The 22,949-nt window shown below is 40.2% G+C and overlaps 1 protein-coding gene across 1 annotated transcript in view; it reads right to left on the reverse strand.

Moving 5' to 3' along the window:
* The window catches only part of emc2 (ER membrane protein complex subunit 2), a 24,919-nt gene extending 9,938 nt beyond the window's left edge, over nt 1-14,981 (reverse strand). Inside the window, exons 1-7 of the mRNA XM_023410513.2 lie at nt 14,916-14,981; nt 14,014-14,127; nt 9,499-9,563; nt 8,463-8,548; nt 6,571-6,628; nt 1,969-2,054; nt 1,604-1,663 (exon numbers count right to left, since the gene is read on the reverse strand). Of these exons, the coding sequence (XP_023266281.1) occupies nt 1,604-1,663; nt 1,969-2,054; nt 6,571-6,628; nt 8,463-8,548; nt 9,499-9,563; nt 14,014-14,127; nt 14,916-14,955 (509 nt within the window). The 5' untranslated portion in view covers nt 14,956-14,981. The remainder of the gene's footprint in view (nt 1-1,603; nt 1,664-1,968; nt 2,055-6,570; nt 6,629-8,462; nt 8,549-9,498; nt 9,564-14,013; nt 14,128-14,915) is intronic.
* Nucleotides 14,982-22,949: the final 7,968 nt, after the last annotated feature.

Consider the following 22,949-nt stretch of genomic DNA (forward strand, 5'->3'; position numbering starts at 1 on the left):
GGTGGGGGGGTGCCACCACCTTCTCCTGGGAATTTCACAGCAAGTGTTCTCTCTCTCTGCCTCCTGCTCTATCCCTTTGGAAAAGAGTGGCGATAATGCCGGGCTATCCGGAAGAGGAGGAGGAGGGGAAACAGGGAGTTTGTAACCCAAAATAAAGAAAACAAAGAAAAGAAATTGACACGCCTGTAGATAAGGGGCTGTGGGAGTGAATGGTGTGATATTAGAAGTGTTGGGATAAGCTGGGAGATAATCCGCTCACCCCTGGATTTCCTCTGACTACTACAGCAATAAAGCCTCCCAGACAAAAGCATGAAATATCCAATAAGTAGCCTTCTCACCGTGCTACACATTCCTTCTGCCGCTGCCTTCGTACCGGAGCAACCAAGCAGCCAGAGTCAGCGTGCCCACACACACACATGTACACATACAAAACCATAGTACCAACTACAGACACCGCTTCAGCAACTTCTGAGCCCCAGACAATTAAGGAGGGATAAAAGGTGACACAAACAAAATTATTTTTTTTTTCTTACAATGCTCTTGTCTGTCTGGCAACTCTCCTTAGCAACTGAGATATCAGTGGGAGGCCATGGAGTCTTTCTGCTCTCATATGCAGGAGGGGAGACTTAAGACTGAAATCCTATTAAACTACTCTTATGTGACAAACATGGACAGGGCTCCATTCAGACCCCTGGCTGAGTTAGGCATCTCACCGCCTTCTATTGTGGACATCCAATGGCCCTCCAGAGATCAAGCCATCAGTCTGAAGTGAGGCACCGTTAAACTGACAGATACACCCCGAACATATGGCGACTTTACTGGAAACAGATTACTTTTTGTAGGGCACTTTTTCATGGCAAACATTTGTCATTAAAGGAATAGTTCTTGACTCACAGAAACACACAGCAGATTCACCTCAAACATCCTCTAGAGTATGAATTGTGCTACACAGCGTGTTTGGACCTGTTCCCCGTTCATTTTTGTAATGTTTTTGCCTCTATGATGAAAAAATGCAACTCATATCAGTTATTCTGGTGAAGACCAGCATGATGATGCCATGCCAATTTGTTTTAATGGAAATGAGGAAAAGTACTTCTGGTGCTTCTTTGTCTTAACTATTTAAAAAAAAAAAAAGATATTTACCAATCCTCCTTCTCTTTCTTAAAGTTGCTGGTTTGAAATCAATGCTGCTCAGTGCTAACAATTTATTAGGTAATCCTTGCAATGAAAGAAAGGTCTTATTTTATGATGTAATAACAAAGATGGGTCAGAGCATTACCAGAAAGAGACTGAGCTATTGGCTCAAATCTGTATTATGAGCAGGCAAAGAGACAGAAAAGTAGATAATGCAGGTAATTTGGCCTTTCACATCACATTGTGCAGTGATGCTGAAAGCATCCATTAATACAAATAGATGACTCAACTTCTCTCAGCATTTTAATGCAACTTTAAATATCATACATGGTGATGAATAATTTTATTCTAACTTCAGATTTGTCACTGTTGTGTTGTTTGCCATTAGGAAATGAAAAGAACATCATCCTTGGGGGTTTAGCCTAACCGATTTTAAGATATGTTATGCTGTATAAAGAAATGTGCTTACTCATGTTCGTTGATGTAGAGCTCTGACAACTCATGCCACGCCTCTTGGTCGCCAACAAATCTGTTAACACAAAATAAATTCTCTTCCTCGATCATCATACCATACATCAAGTCATTCCAGTAATGTCAAAACAGAAAATGCATTTGTAACACAGTACAGTAAAAATGCAAGTGTATTATTACTTATTACAATACCAATAATGACAGTTATCCAACTTTTGAGGCAGGGGAAATAGGTTTCTAGCATTCATGCACAAGTTGTGCCAGCTCAATTGAAAGCAGATTCAGTTTTTAATTAAAATAAAGCCAGGGGAGGTTGAGAGGAGAGGGCGTCTGACCCTCTCCCCATCTTATAGAAAAACTCACTGCTCCAGATACTCGTTGAGCTCCCGGATGGCTTCAGCGCTCTTCCCCTGGGCCTTTAGTATGGAGATCTTACGCTTCCTTGCTGCCTGTAGAGCAGAGAGTAAACAGGATTAGGAACTCAGTTCCTCAAGTGTTTGTCTGAAGGGGGTTAGAGGATGAGTGAGTGCAAGAGTTGTGAGTTTAAATGTCCACATTAGTATATTTTCAGTGTACCACAATCCTTCTCTAAACTCTGCTATGACTCATCTTATGATAATCTATAAGATGAATCAGCACTTTAGTGCATTACAACAACAGCTGTGAAAATAAGGACAAAAGGCACAGATACTTTGTCAATTTCATTTGTATTATTACTGGGAAATTTAAAAGAATCGAAGCCTGCCAAGACTTAAATGGAGATAGTTAGTGGCCATGTCCAACAGGAGATGGACACACACATTATGAGTCAATGTTTGGGAGTTGGAATGAGCTCAGTGGCTGAGATAAAGTGGTGAGTCATCCCCTAACCAAGTGGGGAAAAAGGCACACTCCCCCAAAACCCCAACGCCTGTCTTCCTGCCGGCAAGGCACGCATCTAACGCTGCACCAGCCCAACTTACATCAGCTGAAAATTGCTTTCCACTTCGTTTTGATGTTGAAGTGACCTTAAGGTGGATTAGATTCTCATCAATCTGAATTAGAAAGTATTAGTCCTGCTGCTCTGACTTTTCCAAATGTTTTACTCCCCTCAATCCTCCCCCTTCTTTTGGTAGTAAGTGAAAACCTTAACAGGAGGCTGCAACTCCATTAGAAGTGCACTACGCTGTCACAGCTTATTTTATTTATGGACTGGCACTTGATTGAGTGGGGCTTCCTCTTCTATACTCATAACCAAAGCTATTGAGAGCTGGGTATGAGTCATGTCTCGGGGGCTGTAAATTTGGGCCCCTTCTGACACTTCCATCATAAGAAATCCACTTATCCATCAAGCTGGGACAGGGACCTGCATTGGCACTGCAGCCTCCACTGACAAGCAATATATCCACCTCTTGGTGAAAAAACAGGACAAAATAAACAACAGTTCCAACATCACCAGCAATGATTTCTACCTACAGGACAATGTGTCTTATTTCCAAACACACAGTACACATCTGAAGAAGTGTGTGTTTTCAGTATCACGGTGGCCTGAAGGCAGCTTGATAAAAAATGCCTAAAATATGTAATGAAGTTATCGAGCAACAAGGAGCAATGAAAGGTCAACCCATTATTTCCTCTCTTAAGTTTTCTGACAATAAAACAAAGATCACACCACTCTATATCCAGCGCATTTCACCAGAACTTGATGCTATGTGAGATTCAGGAATTTATACTCACTTCAGACTAAATTACAAGCATGTGGGATCGTTCCTCATCCAATACCAAAAAAGGGAAAGCAGAAAAAAAAAATAAAACAAACACTATAGTGATGTTGAATGTGGATTTTTGCACTTGTGCGCTCCCGCCATCACCACACCCACCACTCTTCTCTCCCAGCTTTTTTTTTTTTTCTTTCCCAGATAAAGAACCACTTGGGGCTCAAAGGAACATATGGAAGTTGGTAGCCCAGAGAGTCACACAACACTTTATTAAACGAGAAGCAATTCCAAACCACTCCTCTCTCTCCTCCTTTCTCTAACTAATGATGCAGAAAACCTGGCAGTGGGTCTGATCCGTCTGTTGTCATGATTCTTTTTTAATTAGCGCTCTGAGGAGACTTTAGGAGTGAGGACTGGATTATTTACATCACCCCTGGCTCTTTGTTGCGACCTACCGCAACCTTCCTTCATAATAAGAAACATCGCAAACAAGGGTGGCACACCTAGCACACGCTAAATACCTGTATTATATATAAATAAGAAGGGAAGAGAAAAAGCCAGTCTAGTCCACACAAATATGTTATATGATGCTGTTGAACATTTGTTTACATCTGTACACTGCAGCAATGAAGGCATACATTTTCAGTTATTATGATTAATTATGATTTTTATCTCTTGAATATACTTTGCATTTATGCAGTCAAAAAAAACGAAATTGATGCATTAAATTTCGAATTACGTGACCCACACAAACCTAATCTTGTCCTACACTGAATCTGTAATTGCATATGATTGTGGGTCAACCTCAGGAGTCGTCTATGTGACCTCGGTGGCTTATTTGAGAAATAATAGCTTTTTATAGTGAACAATTTAGGGTGAAATGAGAGCATTGGAATTCAATATTAACACAATCACTTGAGTCCATTTGATGTTAAATAAATAATAAATTGGTGCATCCTTGTATGCAAATGTTGTGGGCACTGCATAATCTAAAATACTCACAAGAAGTAATGAAAAGGTGGAAAAAATGCATTTACGCACGCAGACAAGAATTTTGCCAGATCATTGCTGTAGGTATTGGAACATAGCAAGCAATGGAAGGGCTAAGAGTTTGAAACATTTTTTGGACACCGCCATGGCAAAAAAACCTTGAGCAATTTTTGTTGATTCAACAATTTTGGTTAATGGGTACCACATCTATTCCACAGCCTGTAATTACAACAGCTCAGTTTCCAATCTCTGCTTCGCATGCTGGGATGCCTCGCAAGTCTTCCTTGTGGTCGCCAATTTTCCGCCATTTCTCAGGCCCATCCCTTGCCCAATTCTTAAGAGCATGTTGGAGAACATGCAGGGAGGAGATAGCCCTCGCTGCAAAACAGGTGACCTAAACGATGTCATCATATCATCGCTCCGCCCTCCATCACCACTACACCCAAGTCATTCAGGACGAGGATTGTGGGAAAAAGGTTTAAGGTTAACGTCCCAGGAACAGAGAAGCTATTTGTCTGTTTTGTTCCATTCCCGGCCCCAAGTTTGACTGACAAGCCTGCGCTCGCTCCTGCTGCAGTATCCAGCATTCAGAGACCAGGAAATCAACCATTCCCTTTCCGAGGATGTCCCTGCAATTCCCAGAAGATCTGTGCCGTGTCGGGGCGGGGCCCTGGGATTCACTAAAATTACAACTCCCATTGTCAAAAGAGCGGATGAATGCAAACAATTTGTTGCAGATTATGCCAATTACTTACAAATAAATTTGCTGGAGTAACTGCCATTTTGTGTATGGAAACGACAGTATTACAAGAAAATAATGTGATTGATGGCTTTTACTTAAATCTTATCATGAACAACAAGAGTGGTAGAAAATATTTTCATATTATTCACTTCAGCCATCCAGATGTTACTTTCCTGTCAGACATGGCATGGAACAAGCCTCTAGCAAAATTTAGGAGAGAAGACTATCACTAAACCCAAATGTTCTTGAAAGTCATTGCTGTTTTTAGTTCCTCCAGAGATGTGTGCAAATTCTGCTGTTGCATGACATTTGTTTTAGGTGGCGTCCTCATCAACGGCATTTGTTTTTGGCAGCATCAATGGAAATCTATGTACTTGCTGGATGAAATCAAAAATAATATAAAGTCATTTCAATTATACTGATGCACAGTTTTATTGTGAAATTCAGCCTATCGCTAGCCTAAAAAGAGGTGTGTCCTGTGACCTGAGCACTCTTTTAAATTGAAATATAACTGAGGGGACTAGCCCATGAAAACAGTCCTATCCTATGTTTTAAAGGCTGACTTGCCAATCCGACTTGCAAACTTCCAAAAGCAACAAAAGCATAAAATAAACAACGATGGTCTTGACAAAGTGAAGTGGGAGTGAGACTAAGCGTGGTGGGAGGCAGCAGCTGTGGCTATTCACAGAGCAACTTAAAGATGAGGAGGCTATTTCTCTATGCTAAAGTGAAAGCAAGTGGAGAGGGTGTGGGGTGCATCAGAGGGAGGTATGGATTATTAGTTTTTTTCACTAAGGCTTCTATTTGTTTAAAGCAGACAGTTGTCGATATGAAGGGGAGAGGTGAGGGCGGATGGGTACAGCCAAAATAAATAGGGCCATGGTTTCTTTTGAAAACCCTTTAAAAGATGTATTTTCTTGCATGGCCACATATCCTTATGGAAACAATTTACAGCAGGTACATTATGTTTTGAGTTGGTGGTGTGGGATTGGCAGAACACTGGCTAGACATGCTTCTGCAAGTCATTTCACAGCGATGAATAGTAAATTGAGAGGAGAAGATAGCACGGCGAGAGCCTCAGAGAAGATAGTGTTATTCAGGGCCTTAACCCCTCAGTCCAACCCACATCAGACTTTGCACCTGAAGCCAGTAGACGAAATGGAGAAGGTGGGACAGGAGCTCAGTCCTGTTCGCCCAGGGTGGCGGTCTTAAAGGTCCAGTAAATCACCATCTTCAAAGGCCAGAACCTTATTTACGCTTTGCTTCCACCAAACATGTCTGCCACTGACTAGGATCATGAATCACCCCCCACCCCTCCCCTAAACACTTTTCAGTTGTGTGGGTGCTAGGCTGATCAGCACTGTGGTTGAGGTCAGAGAGGCCAAGGGGAGTTTAACTTAGCAAACTCACACCGCTAACACCAAAGTGCTTCAGCAGATTTAAAGCCGTCCAAAAAAGCAGAGACCACAAAGTGAAGTAAAGTAGAACGCTAAGCAGAGGGATTTTTCCCTTTCTTCCCCTTCTTCTCAGCCTTACCGTGTTGGTGGGGTCGTCTTGAAGAATGGTATCGTAGTGCTTGTTGGCCTCATCGTACCTTCAGAGAGAGAAAAGAACATGAAGTTGTTTCTTCCGATCTACCGATCCCAGTCCCCAGTCGGGTAAAATTAGGTGGTAGGGAAATCAAACAGAGTTCAAGGTAATCGAGTTTCTATATACATCGTGGCAGGTTCCTATGATTACAGTGAGGCTGCACAGAAATCAGTGGTGATCTAAAGGAAGAAATAAACACTCATTTAAGTTTAGGTTGCTGGTCACACAGCCAACATAGTGAGGAGCTTATATCACTTCACAATGAGTCATGAAATCAATACAAACAAAGCACACCGTTTTGAAGACTGTATTTTCATTTGATTGGATCCAGTTTGATTCACCTTTAAACAAAATCAAATTGCTGCTTTTACATCTGTCCAGATCCGCAGCTACGTTATTGGTTCAGTCGCCTGTCTCTCTGCGCATACATAATACCACAATACACACATATGAACGTGATAAGCAACAATATCCAACGCAGCCTCGCTCAAACTGTTGGACTGAGCACACATGACTTTGTTTAAAGGGGAAATTTATGAGCTGTAAATATCAAATCATACGGTAAAGAAATCTGGGAATAGGAGGCATGTGCACTTCACTTGTCATGTCAAATCAGGCGCTGAAGGATGATTTTTCAACTTTTTTCTTGTTAGGGGTAATCTGCAACGCTGACGTTTCAGCAGCCAAAGGTGGGGCTCAGTGATCACAAAGTGTCCCGCCCACAGCCTGCAACAGACAGAAGCAACTCTGGTTTCCATTAGCACTGAGCAGCCCCACTTCCAGCGCTGCTGCTTCCCTCACATTCACTTTATTACTCAGCCACACTTTGGGAGATTTCAGATGGCACCAGGCAACCACTCACAAGCCACTTTGATTTGCTTTATTTATTTAGGAACCAAGTGTATGCGCATGTGTGTGTGTGTGTGTGTGTGTGTGTGTGTGTGTGTGTGTGTGTGTGTGTGTGTGTGTGAGAGAAGAGGAAGGGCCTTGCTGTTTGAAGCTGTGTCATTCAAGTGTTGCTCTGTCTGCTGCCAATTAGATCCTAGTGTGCCGTTTATTTAATCTGACAGTGCCGAAGCAATCACTCTCAATTATCACATAAACTCCAACATAACCGATAAACCAGCAATTGTGATCCGGGTGGGGAATGTGAGCGAGGTAGTAAACAGATTGAATTACCCCTACTTCAGCTCAGTACAGACTAAAATACCCCCCTGTTTATCTTTCCTGCTCACACTCTCCATACTGCTTACTTTTTTTTAATAAACTGCAGATTCAAAAATAAAGCACATCGTTGAGGGAGGAGGAGGCGGTGGAGGGCAAAATTGAGATTATGGTGACATGTCAATATTTACAGGGCCAAGACATACTCGCTGCACAGAGACCAAAACAGGACGGAGAAAAAAAGCATGAAAATAAAGAGGGGAAAGAGAGAGAAAAAAATACAGCGAGATGAGGAATAACAAAATAAGGAAACAACGAAGGAACAGAAACCAGAGAAGACTGAGGGACCCCCAGAATAACACTGGGATCTGACCACTTCCTTCCCGGGAATCCCTAACTCAGGCTAGAGGGCCACAGGACTACCCAGGGTTGAACCTTTCTTCTCTCCATTCCCCTCTTCTCCAAAGGAATGCTGGGTGATCCAACATAAACACAGCCTACCCCACACACATACTGTACTCACACACACCCAGACCATTGTACCACTTAGGATCTGCTAACAGTTTCTCGCCCCCAAGCCTCCCAAAGTAACATACATAACATCAGGGCTGTGCTTTTTTTTGCCTCCTTTCTCTCCCTTTCTCTCTCTGGAGCTTTTAGTACCCGATGCTTACCTTTCCAAAGCTTCCAGCCTCATGCCCGATAATCGCTTCACTCTGTGGCTATCTGGAAACTGCTTCCTCAGTTCCTGTAGACAGGTCTGTAAGGATGTGGGCAGAGGAGAGAGAGCAATTATAGTTGGCTGTAACTAAACTTTATGTTACACTCTTGCTCTCACACACTTACTTCTACAGATACTCGTGATTTTCCAACACAAACCACCTGTCTTGAAAATGTCAGATTTTGTTTATGTTTCAGCTAAACAAACCTAACACAGTGATATAAAAACAGACTGTCAGTGAAAATCTGCTGTTTCTATGTTACTCATTTAGGCAGCCATGACTGCTCCTCCTCTATGCAGGGCTGGAATTTGTTTGATCACGCAGTGGTGGAAGAGGTTAGGAATGGTTGTACTCACATGCAGCATTATTCTGAATGAGAATAAGAGAAAGTCTGCAGCGTGATCTGAATAGTTTGCGCCATCCATCAGCTGATGTCTGGTCCCTCTGCTTTTTTTAAAGTCTGGCAGCAGGGCAGAAAGGATAGCCAACAGACAACTAATTCTAATGACTGAGTCCTGCATCCTCTGTACTCAATGAGTCACTCTTTTAGCCAAAGGAGTCGTCGCTTCCATACTGATTAGAGATGAACCGTTTCAATTATATTGACCTCTAGTCTTTTTTTATCCCCATGCAGATTTGATCATTTTCAGAGCTTTGAACATTTCAGAACGTGAACTCAGAAGCATCACATTAAGCTTAAAAATGGCAAATAAATCCTGAAGGAAAAAAAGCAGTTGAACTCCATAAATGATGGCCAAGTTCAGCTAACACTTGAAGCATGCTTCTCCTTTCATTTGCTACACCCTCTAATTCCAACTCTCAGCAAATTGTTTTTCCAAAGTACAGACAGAGTAATACCATTTGGCCAAATAAAAATCAGATTTTCACATTTGGCAGAGCGGGTGCTGCAAAACAGGAATGGCTGTGAGAGAATGGCCGATTGCTTTTGAAGCTCCTGGGTGTGTGAGGAAGCGCGGTAAAAACTTACCAGAGCCAAGTCATCCCGACTGCAGTCCAGCGCTGCGATCATCACCTGCTCATAAATAATCCATACTAGGCAGAAGAGACACAGACAAAAAAGACTGTGTTAACGCCCTTTCCATTCCACTGTCTGGTGTAGCATGAAAAGATGATATATTGAACTGTACACTTGACGTACAAACTTAGTCTGTCCTCAACAGCTGCACATCGGGGTTTTTTTTACGCACACAAACAGGCTTCCATGATGTGAAGCAACAGCTTAAGAGTTCATTCAAAGAACTTTCCCATTTCATTTAACATGTAATGCTACATTTACTGGCATTAAGTGAAGATAATGTTACTTGTTAAAAAACATACATTAATTTAAAACTTGGACGGCACTGCAATAATAACAATCGTAAAATACAAGAACATTGTGGGACATGCAAAGCCCTTGTGTAAGCCTTTACAGTCCTGTCATTTATTTGCCCACAGTGAGGCGGTAATAAATAACTAATTAAGTTTCAGTAAAAATGTTAAAGGAAAACGAAGTGTAACGAAATTAAAGAAAATAAGTTGTTACATTCGTTATGATCACCTCCCAATTTCAAATTGAGGTTCCACCCTCCTCTCCACTAGTATAGATGAGACACTAAAAAGGGGCTCTTCAGTGGTACCAGGGGAAAAAAGGACATAAGTTGGGTGGTTAAATGAGACCTTGGCTACTTTTCGTGAGTCAAAACCATTCCTAACATTGTTAAAAACACTGGTGATGTTTTGTGAAACCAAAGTAGCTGAACTAACGTTTCTCTCTCAGCCCCAACTCTCATCACCCACCTTCTTTACTGTGACTCTGTTACTGTAGGTCAAATACCAGAGCAAGTTTTAACAGCTAAATGTGACTGGGTTTGTAACACAATGTGTTTGTTTTCACTAAAAACAAAAAATATGTATGGAACAGTTTCAACATAAAGACAATATAAAAATAATGTGATCAGTGAGTGATGTTAAAGCACTGGCGATATGTTTACATAAAGGTTAAATATGACTTTTACACTTATCACCACAATGAAACTTTAAAATGAATGTTTACATTATAGTCTCTTAGAGTTTACGAAGGCAAATAGCCTCAAGTTAATTCAGTTGCCTTCATAAAGCTCTAAGAGATACCATGACCTTAATGCCTTGAATGAATCTTCACAGGTATGTTACATTACAGTGAACTACTTTTGAATGGATTGGATTTTAATATGAATAGGCCAGATTAAGTCATTGTCTTGCTATGTTGGCATAGTGCAGCAATATTGATGTGTTCATTTTGTTAGGTTGCAGTTTGTCATATCATCAGCTCTACACCTCTCTTTATCCACTTTCTACTCCATGATGCTTATTGAGATTCCTTTTGTGTAGACACCTTATGAATATTGTCATACATGTTTTTTTTTTTTTTTTTAAACCAAATAAACCAATCTCAAATAAGTCTGAACATTTCATCACTGTTATATAATTCTAGAGCAAAGCATTTTGGGTGCCATCATCAACAACATGACCATTTCTTTAACATCTTTCTCTAGTGGTTAGCCACAAAAAATGAAATGTTTATTGAAATGCTTTTTCATTTAGTCAACTGTAACATTATAACATGCTGACTAATAGTTTGGCTGCAGAAGCCAATTAATAGAATTAATAAAACATGTTAGACAGACAGCTCTGACAAGGAAACTGGACATGTTCAGCCAAATGAACGCCCCCTGTTAATTGAGAAGAAAAATAAAACCAAACTCCACCCAAAAACTGGCAGGTTGTGCCAAAACAAACAAATGCCTGAAGTTTGTCTTGACTTTAATGATGCCAACTCTTGTTCTGATAATTGCCATCTCATTTCACAGCCAATTTAAGAGCTGGTTTCAATAAAACCATGGCATGTTAAGTGTTTATCCGCCTCTTTTAAGGACTGTATGAATCATAACAGCTGGGGAAAAGGGAGAGTTTTATGGGGTAATGCAGCAGGACAGCACTGTTATAGAGGAAACCATGACCTTTGATATGTTTACGGTAGGTAAAACTCACTGTTGCTTCAAAAATAAAATCTGAAAACAACTGTATACTGTACTCAGTGAATTACAAGGCAACAGGCTATGTCTACAATATGCCTTTCACACCATTGCACTTGTCTTGCCTTTTCAACTGTATCCCTGCTGAACTCCTGGCCATATTCTCCTGTTCTCGTTAAGCCGTTGCTCTTTGTATTTTCTCTTCGTGGCTTCCCGTTGTCCTCTTCTTCTACTTCTTAATTTTTTATAGCGGTCAGGAAACAACATCGTGTTGCATTACTGCCACCAACTGGAATGGAGTGTGGATCGGGAAAAGTGTGGAATGCCAGATTGACGCGGACCCCAACTGCAGTACGAAAGGAACGAGGTGCACATTTGCATGACCAGAGAAGGGTCTGCAACTGTCCATGGATGAGGAGAGCATGTCCAAGTTTTAGGAATAAGAATAAGTGGACGTTTCTCCTATTTCCAACAGGATCTCTTGACTTCAGCCAGGGTGACCATCAGGTTCTTGGTCACCTTTCTTACCAAGGCCCTTCTCCCCTGATTACTCAGTTTGGCTTGGTGGCCAGCTCTAGGAAGAGTCTTCATTGTTCAAAACTCCTTACATTTAAGAATTATGGAGGCCATTGTGCTCTTGGGACCATTCCGTGTAGCAGAAATGTTTTTGTAGCCTTTCCCAGATCTGTGCCTCAACACAACCCTGCCTCTGAGCTCTGCAGGCAGTTCCTTCACGTCATTGCTTGGTTTTTGCTCTGATATTCATTGTCAGCTGTGAGACCTTGTATAGACAGGTGGGTGCCTTTCCAAATCATGTCCAATCAATTGAATTTACCTCAGATGGAGTGATGGTGATCAAGAGAAATGGGAGGCACTTGAGCTAAATATCAAGTGTCACATAGAATGGTCTGAATACTTCTGTCAATGTGATACTTCAGTGTTTCCTTTTCAATGTATATGCATAAAAATCGGTTTTCACTTTGTCCTTACAGGGTATTGAATGTAGATTGAAGAGGGAATTTTTTATTTTTTTTAATTTCAGCATAACGCTGCAACAACGAAAAAACTGAAGGGGTCTGAACACTTTCCAAATGCACACTCTAGGCCTATAGGCTGTGACTGTAGCTTTATTATTAATTTTAATCAGCTGTGTCAGGTTCATTCAAACAGGCTCACCCAGATTCCCTTTCATACATTTTCAAACATACAATATTATTTATACTATAGCTTGGCTAAATACTTGGTTATTATTTACTGAAAGATGAGTATCCATATTGCCCAGCCCTGCTAATCAACATTTTAAATTCAATAAAATGTATTGCGATAGTCAATGTCAATCCATTGCTTTCCATCTTGCATTTGTCCAGAAATAACATTGACTGAAAGACTATCCAATCATTGTCTTGTTTTAAAATTGTGTACACCATATATTGTCTGGACTGGTCCCTTCAGGGGTTTGTCCTAGAAAGCACGAGTTTCATTTGGTGCACAAGCATAAGAACGCTTGTTCATGCACAATGCGGTTATGCTTTCCGAGATATAGTTTATAAGCACTGATGCCTATTGCATTAATGAAATGTAATAAATAATTGTATTTCACTCTCACTTTTGTCAGGCACAAAGCCACAAAACAGCCCTGGAAGCAGCTGGTAAGCAATACGCAGAGAGACCAAGCTAGGTTTATGAGACAGACAGACTAGCGAGAGATGCACATCAACTACACCTCTGTTGTGTCTGGAGTTGTCTGTTTACACATCCACAAGCAAATATAACTGAGGTCTTAGATTCTTTTCAGACAATGATGGAAAAAGAAAAAATATGTACCTGTTTTTCTTTAAAGAGTGACATTTAGTGGTTTTGGACTCTCAAAGCAAAAGATCCTCATTCAAATTTAGTTTTTAAATTTGAAAACAACAGGGGGCTGTACTTATCTCCCGCTGTGATAATGTGACACGAGAGCTGCCAAAAGGGAATGTTAACAAGTTGTCTATTGTGTTTTTACCAAAACAGTGGTGTTTTCCCTGCTAACGCAAGTTTGTCATAACAGCCACAATTTCCTCTACTACTCTAAGTACTACCTGTTTTAAAGTTCTAAAACAAACTAAAGACTGGTGTATACGGAGGCATTCTCAACTGTGGATTAATGTAATTTCTAATAGTCCCTGTGAAAATAACAATACACCTCATAGTCTATGTTAACCAAGTCGTCAGTGTGTATAACTGCAAAAAAATCTCTGAAATGATGTAAAATTATGTACATACATATAAATACATATAGATAGAACAGATATATACTTTATTTATCCCCTAGGGGAAATTCAGGTGCCCTGCAGCTCATTAGTAATAATAACAACAACAACAATAATAATAGGTAATAATAAATAGTAAACAATAATAATTTGGCTGAGGTGTTATACAGCCTGATGCAAGTGGGGACAAAGGATCTCCTAAAATGGATGTGTTGATTTGTTTGGTCTAGACACACTTACTGTCATCTCCCAGTTTTGATGCATGATCGCTGATGAGCTCTTCACCAACATCCACTATTTGTTCACTATTTCTGCAGTTATCCTCTCTCCATTTACGCAGCTTGTCTCTCATTTCTGTGAACAAAGATTTTAAGCCATAAGTTGAAATCTGTGTCAATACAATCTATCAAGCATGATGCTCTGGGACTTTGCAAAGCACAATTTGGGATGAGCATGTGAAAAACAAGACCTATGAAGCTTCACTATAATATGCAGTAACGTTTACACTGATTTATCGTCATCTCAACTGATGTGGTTAATGGGACTAAAATTACTGGGACTATTCAGAAACCCTGGAAGTGTGAATTATTAAATGAAAGTCACATTTTTGTATTATCAGAAAAATATGTACAATTTGTAAGCAATACCATTATGTTTGTGCTACTACTACACTCGCAGTCGCTCTAACATATTCAGTATTATTATTATTACTATTGCTAATGTGTTATACTGTATTTCTTAGGCAGACCCAGAAGTCCATTGAGACGCAGATATAGCTAACTTTAGCCGATGCATCATGACTAACTAACATGCTACAGACATTAGGGGGTTAGCTGAAGACGGACAGACATAGCTTCCTGCTATACATTAAACGCTACTTTAACACCATCAACAACTACATTGAAATGACGGCTATTGAGCTGGTACTGATCTACTGTATGGATGAACACGATGAGTTAGCTGATAATGCTAACTAGCGTTAGCTAAGCACTTCACGTTGACTTGTGAGCTTGTATTTTCAGGCTCGGACCGCGACGATTCTCCCACATAGTCTTACACAGGGAAGACGGCAAATGCCATGAGGAACAGAAATACATGTCTCATTGACAACTGAAAAGAATCTACTTTATCTTTAGTCTTACCTTCCCAACCCACATCATACATTTCTGATACCGACGCCATCTTTTTCCTTTTGACAACAGACGCTGTGCGCCTACGTCACGGACTTGCCAGCGGTGGGCGTGGCCTGAAGACATGATATTTTGAACGGGCACTGCAGTTAAACAGTTGGACTACTTTAAATAAATAAATAAATACATACATAAATAGAAGAAGAAGAAGAAGAAGAAGAAGAAGAAGAAGAAGAAGAAGAAGATATTCTGCACTTATCAATTATTTATTATTATCATTATTAGACCTATTAATTTGTGAACATGTGGGAAGCGATATGGTTCATTTAAAAATTATTAAATATTTATATCAACAGTATAACTTAATATTGGTCCATGATTTGCATTTGTAGGTTTATATAAGGCTTGTAATTTTGATTTTGAAGACCAAATTGCACATGCACTGGTTTAGACACATAATTCCAGTACACTGTAAACCTACACTACCATTGTAATGTCGAGCAGTCAGCAACATGGAGCACGAATTGCTACAGCAGATCAAGATGATGTTATTCTCATGCTCCATTTCCATTTTTATGTAATTCACCTCCTAAGTATTGGGTAGGAAAATCAGCTGAGCCTAGAATCAGTTTCCTCTGAAAATATGGGATGGGCTTTCCAAGCACATCTACCATTTTATCCTGATTTCCCTCAGGAGCCTCTGTGAATCCCATCCTCACGCTGCGTCTACACTTCTCTCTTACCACATTACACACTTGTTGATGTGGACTCTGCATAAACTTGCTTACAGAGACATTTCAGAGATCTGATGTCACAGTGCTGCTCACTGCACATAGCCTACTGTTATGCACGCTTTGTCGATGTTCTGCTGTGAAAAGGCAACAAGAGATGTTCTCTTTCTATAAGACACTGATAGTGTAAAACAGCCTAGCATCATCAGTGCAAGTGCAAGTGCACCAGAGAATGATGAAATGTCATCATGTCTTTCAGGAATACAAATAATAACAGTGTGTACAGTTTAAGTTACGCTCAGCTTTGGCGATCTGTGCACTTGTAATTTTCAAGTCTGCACATGGCAGTCAGTTGATATGTGGTTGGGTTTTTGCTGGAACACAAAATACCAAAGAAACCACATTAAAACAATCATACACTGTCCTCTGGGGTAGAGGGCTTCCCCTGTCTGCCAAGGTGCCACTGAAGGCCAGGGCCCTAATTGTGACCTGCAATAAACACTATGCAGTGGGTGTGACTCTTGGGATTTCAGGACATGATGGTAAAAGCGCTCTGTGAACAAGCTGTCTATAACTTTGAGATGCAGCTGGATGTGGTGGGGGTGGTGAAAAAAGCCTCTTGACATAAGGCGCCTGTTTAACTTGGAGCAGCTCTCTTTTACAGAAATGTCACAATATGGGAGATCAATTGCAGCCATCTGAAAACCCAAATTGTACTACTTGACTGGTGCTTACGTAGGTTTCCATGCTCTGGAAGCCCCCACATATGGCACACGGGACAAGCATATATATATTTTCCTTTTCAGTCTCCATGTATGAAGAAAAAAAAGAAATATTCCAGTAGAAACACTTCACAGGCATTATATTTTGATTTCTGACAGAAGCAATCAGAGTTGGCAATCTCTAAAATGAACAGTTGTGCACTAAAAATTGAGGTAAGGTTGAGGTGCTCTCTGTGGTTTTGAAATAGTTCCTGTTCCATCTAGATTTCTTTTTCGTTGGTGTTGTACAGTGAGTTGCGGAAAATGAAGACAGATGCAATTAGCAACAATGTTTGGACTCAGCCCTCTGGAGCCGGCGGCACTGTGTTTACTTTGAAATCTGATTAGGTCCACTGTCTGACCAAGTTGCTTTCACCTCACCGCGAATAACTCTGTACAGATGACTTCAGCACGCTTTGCTTCTGATGGACTCCCTCTATTGTACCTTTGACCTCGCCCATATCCTGAGCGAGAGGCCCTGAGCGGGAAATTATGACACATCAGAATTAGGCTTCCTCACTCTCTTGCTCTTCTCTCGCTTGGCTTCAGTGTCAAGAATAATATTCAGCCCCTTGTCAGAGCGGCACCATACTAGGAATTGACATTACATACACAGTACGAATCCGAGGATGTATTGCTCCCCTGCTACCTCATGTAGTAGCATGATTGCTTATTGTGGATTGAAGTATTACGACATGTAGTATATTATGTGTTGTTAGATTGGTTTTAATGGCCAATTGTCCCGTCTCATTCGATTTGAACAGGGATTTAACATTAACATGCATGAGATTACCTCCAACAGACTTCTGCACAGACTGGTGATGTGCTTCATTCATCATAAGAAATGATGGTAATTTGGAATTAGAAATACTGACACCATAAATTGATTTCCACTCGAACACACTCCTGTGCTCCTGGAAATTATTACAGTAAAAAAAAGAGATATTGGAGGACTTTACATTTGAACCTAATCTTACATAACCCTCATAGAGTCTTATTAAAGTGAAAATTTGATCTCTTTGAAGGGAGGATTTGGCTTTAACGTAACAATTTTGACACCTCCAAGCCAAATATTGAAATTTTTTTTCTGCGTTGTATCCAAGAATCACATCATCTTCATTCTAAGTTGCGGCAGCTGGTGAAGTTCGGTCATTCCAGCAGCATTTTTTTGTATCAGTCCAACTTGAAATTATAATAATATAAAGCACTTCTACAGCCTCTCAGGGGGTCTAAGTTGAGGTTTGACATTCATAGAAGTCGTGGCTATTGTTCACTGGTCTTACTTTCTTTCCACTATTTCAAGAGCGGTTTTATTCAGAGGCCCCCACTTAGCTACATAAATACACACAATAGCAATTATTACAGAAATGTTCAATCCACAGGAAGAAGAATATTCAAATCCCATCCCCTGTGCAGTGGAAGCCTGTAACTAAACAGCATAATCTGGAGTTATCAGATTTCACTTTTCTTTTCTGGTAAGAATACTCATGACCGCAAATTTGGAGATAGCGCCATGTTCTCTGTAATGTCATGTTTTCAAAGAAAATTGCAGAGGAAAAGTGAAGTTATGCATGACGAGAGGAGAGAGCCTTGGAGCAGAGCTTGTTGAGCGAGGATTAGAGGGGTCAAATATTGATCGACTTCCCTGTGTGCCTCTTGTGTGATATTGCTGATGTGTGAGAGTACAAGTCACTCCTTGTTTGTGCAGTGGACATGTGTTGTGCAGATGTTCTGCCACCCTCCGTGCCATTGGGTATAGTTGCTGTAAGTTTATATTGTTTTCTGGCCCATAGGCCTGGTCGATAACCTTCCTCCCATTGCCATCGAGTGTGACACTGCTGAAGTCAGCACTGGGTTCTGAATCAGGAGCGTGGGCCGCTGATTTATAACCTGACACGCACTTGGAGTGAGGTGATGCATAGCTAAAAAGTTTACAAAAGAATAATTTAAATTCGTATGAGATGCTGGAATCCGGATTCAGGGCTGGGATGCTTGGCTTTGCAACATCCAGTACCGAGTCATTTGTCTTAAGATCTTATTGATTTATATTTTGACAGATATTAGTATGAGGCCAGTGGTGGGTGTCTTTGGCAGTGTCATCTCCTCTCCCTCTCTTCGACTCATTTGTTGACCAAGAAAGCTTTCAGGGAACTAGAGAGTTGAGGTTTTTCATGGAATATTTGGCCCATCACTCTAGCACCCCTTTCAGTTTATCCCATTAAGGCAGAGGAGTATTTTCTGCAAGACAGACAAGTAGAATGATGGATAACTGTTTTGGATGCTGACATGTGTTGGTGTTCCTGACAGCATCCCAGTATTGAACCTGGATATCATGTGTGGTCAAAGCCATCACTGCCTGCAACTGCTTGATCCAACAAAAACACACACATGCTTTGATTTACAGAGACAGAAATGGTGGATGACTGTTTATGTTTACTCTGCTATTATGGACTTTGTTTAAAGTTTTGATAAGCCTTTAGCCCAAACCTATTCATTCACTGGCTAGGTAGTGTGAGTGCTGTTGGGAACAAATCATTAGCTACAGTCACTGTGTTGGAAGGAGGATATTACAGAGTTGCAGAAACATTGCCAACACGCAGTTATGTTAGAGAGCAGATCAGCGTAAACTGTATCCACACAGACATTGAATTTGACAAACAACAGTCAAAGCAAAATAAGATTAAGTTCATCTTTCACAATAACTGTGCACAATAGTACACTTTGCCTGGGAATTGCTTGGCATTTTGGGAAATTTGCTTATTTGATTTCTTGTCAAAAGTGAGGGGAGAAGATTGACACCACTCTCATAGCTGCATGCTACATATGAAACTACAGCCAACCGCTGGTTATCTTAGTTTAGCATACAGATTAGAAACTGGGGGAAACAGCTAGCTGGTTCTAAATTGCCTACCGGCACCTCTAAAGCCTAAAAACAAACAAAGCATATCTTGTTTGTTTAATTCGTACAGAACAAAAATGTAAAGTTGCAGACTGTTTCTCAGACAGGACTTCCTGGTAACTTAATGTTGTCAACAAGACTTTGGGAAGTTGTTGGTCATGGCCAAGAAATATTTGGATACATAATTCCTTGTAAAACTGCAACTTGTTGATTGTATAGCTGAGGGGAGATAAGTTTGTATGGACGTACAAAAATTTAAAAAGTGCCAATAAATAATTAAGCAAGCTGTTTCACCCTGTTTCCAGTGTTTATTGCTAAGTTACACTAACTGTCTGCTGGCTCCAGCTTCATATTGAAAGGACAGATATGAGTGGTATCAATCTTATCTTTTAACTCTCTGCAAATTCCCAAACTGTTAAATGATTTCTTTAAGCAGTTGTAACTTTAAGTTTGTTTGCTCTAACCATATCTCTAAACTGTTGCCCTCATTTTCAATACAAACTTATCTAGTAAGTAAAGTAAAAAGTAAAGTAAATTCTACAGTATTATCTTAAATATTTTATGGTTTAAACTGTTTTCATTTCCCTCGCGCCAAATGCTCCCTCTTGCAGTTTATTTATCATATGTTTAATATTTAATACTCAAGATATTACTAGAAAGTGTCCAGCGGGAAACCGCCTGGATCCGTCCACCGTATTTGCTTTATTGTTAGTTTCAATCTTCCCGTGCCCATTTTCCCAACTCTCTGCAATTCATGGGTTTGGCTTTGCTTTTCTCTAAGGAGATGGATGAGCAAGCTGGCACCGCATCTTTTAAAAAACATTGGTTAGTTTCAGGCCCTAATGGTGTTCAGTGGCTAGGATTGTTTGGTTTGCAAATTTCAATATGGACTCTATCTGAGACATTTTTTTTTCAGTGCACTGATCAAGGGCTAGTGTTGAACAGAAAACTGATTCCAAGAGTCTGAACTCTGGATGAGATGAACTGATTGAACAGATTTTTGTGAGATCAACATGTTAGCAGCAAAATAACATTAGAGTGGCATCAGCAAAGAACTGAACAAAATCAGAAGGAAGGAAAGAGAATTCCCCTGCACATTTCTCCAAAAGACCACCTCCCAAGCACCTTTTTTTTTTTTGTAAAGATTGGCTGGTTGAAACAAGAGAAACCAATGCAATTTGGCCCTCATATCAGTGTTTAAAATACATGATTTCTTGTCATTTTGGATTTAGCATGTGGTATTTAACTTATCGGAGAATGCTTATTAGCTTTGCCTGCACCAGTTAAGATTTTTCCCACTGTTTCCTAATTCAATATTGTTTAATAACAAGTATTATTGCCTGCACTTAAAATGCCTGCACACAACTCACATTACACTGAGAATGGACAATATAGTGCGCGTGCTTGTTTCATAGAGGAACAATTACTGGGTTTTGATAATTTTGCTCTAAAGTAAGGGTGGAGGGACACATAGGTTTTCCTGCTCAGTAAGGTACTGTACAAAAATTATTTCTTGGTTTTTCAACTTGTTTGTTACAAATACAGAATACAGAATACAGAATACAGAATACAGAATACAAATACAAAATACAAATACAAAACAAGCAAAAACTATGTGTCATAATGACATTTGTGTATTAATTAAACAACCATAGGTTACTTGTCCCCACCCTTGGACACGACTCAGAGAAGCACACAAGCGGCAGGCGGACCTCCAATAATAAACATGCGTAATTCTATTCTAGAACGGTCACAGTTTTTTCAGGTTAAGGCACAAAAACCACTTGGTTAGGTTTAGGCAAAGATCATGGTTTGGGTTAAAATAATTACACACACTAAACCATGTCATGTATAAAAGAGACAATGCCGGCTATTGTTTTCATACAGAAAACAAAGTGCATTCTGCTGTCTGAAAGTCCCGTGTTCTGTCGACCCCATCCATCTACCCCAACCTCCTTATCTCACAGACTTTGTTGCTTTATACTACCTAACCTGATTTAGTAATTACTACAGCTGCTAGAGGTCGCCTAACAATAAAACGTAGCAATGTGTTGTAACAAGCTACTTGCACACACGACCTATTCATGGGCTCATTTTTAAAATGAAAAATTACAATGCCCTCATCCTTTTTTGACCCCTTTTCCCACCCTCATACTTTTTGTACAGTCCCTAACTTGTTAAGAAAAGTAATGCAGAATTGAAAGAATGAAAATATACAAACAGCCTACACCAAGAAAATATGAGCGTGAAGGAATGGATATAAGCACTAGCTATACTCACATCAGTGAAAACGTGTCAAGAAAACCTTAACACAGACAGTATTTCATTGTGACCTTATGAAGCCAACTTAGCAAAACTGGCTGGAGCTTTTAATTTTTTTAATTAAATCCATGAATCATTTAATAAACTAAATTGCCCAATGATACTTGCCAAAATTGATCAAATGATTGTATGGGTGACTCTTTGTACTGCAAAACCTTTCCTGAAACAAGGAAGACGACACAAAGGAGGCTTCAGTGGAGTAAAAGCTGTGTTTTCTGGTTTTTTTTTTCTTTTTAATTTTAAAGCAAGCTGCCACTGAGCCCGAGCTGACTATGTCAGAAACACCCAGTAAAACAGCAACTGGCCATGGTGAGTGGTGTCTGTTTATGACTCATTTCTACCTGCTGTCAGGCAGCAGGGAGAAGTGAGAGTGGAAGAGAGAGAGCCCAGTGGTAACAAGGGCAGAATTGTGTGAGGACACAAGACAGTACCGTGTGGTTGTCAAGAAAACAAGCTAGTAGTGAAACCTATTAGAGATGGGTCATTTAGTAGCTGATATTGGCTGTTGTTGGCCGTGTATGGTGGACACATGGGCACCTTTATGAGGCAGCTGCTGAAATGACGGGGGAGGAAAGAGGATGGTTCAGATGCACAGTGAACACATTCTAACCTTGTGGAAAAGTCAAATGATTGGAAATGATCTGGTTGTTTTCATTAAAATTTAGCAGGCTGGTAGTGGGGGTTCATCATGACTATATTTACCCTCAAATGGTTTTAGTCTCATAAAGAAGTCACACACAGGCTTTTAGGAGAAATATTGGTGGTGTCTGGAGGAAAGCCGATGTTTTCACATTCAACAAAAACCTTCACTTGGATCCCTCTTTATAAATTAAATGTTTCACTGTATCAACACCACAAGGAAATTATGGGAAGTTTGAAAGGTTTACAAGTCACAGTCATGCATCCTTTTCAGAAACCAAAAAAAGTTTTTTGGGCACTTAGTGTTTAAGGTTTTTATCTATCAAGCACAAGCAATGCCATCAAGAAGGAGTCTGATCAGTCAGTCCTAAATTCATTCTGTAGCACGACAACAACCCCAAACATACAGCCAGAGGTATAAAGAATCTTTAGCAATAAGAAAAGGCAGATTCTATTTTCATATAGGCTACATATATTATAGCCTATAAAGCATGGTAGAGACAAGCACCCAGGTGTCTGTAGCCAACCATGCTATTTGCACCCGAGGTGCCAATGTAGCTATTTATACCTGTGTTTTAGACTCTCCAGGATCACTTCAATGAGTCACATGGGAAAAGGCTTTCTAACACATGATTAAGGTTCTGAACGAGTCTATTTTAACACAAACCATGATCTTTTCCTAAATATAACCAAG

The sequence above is a fragment of the Seriola lalandi genome, unplaced genomic scaffold (genome assembly GCF_002814215.2).
Source record: "Seriola lalandi dorsalis isolate HSWRI2012SDOR001 ecotype SW California unplaced genomic scaffold, Sedor1 jcf7180002054425, whole genome shotgun sequence".
Classification (NCBI taxonomy): domain Eukaryota; kingdom Metazoa; phylum Chordata; class Actinopteri; order Carangiformes; family Carangidae; genus Seriola; species Seriola lalandi.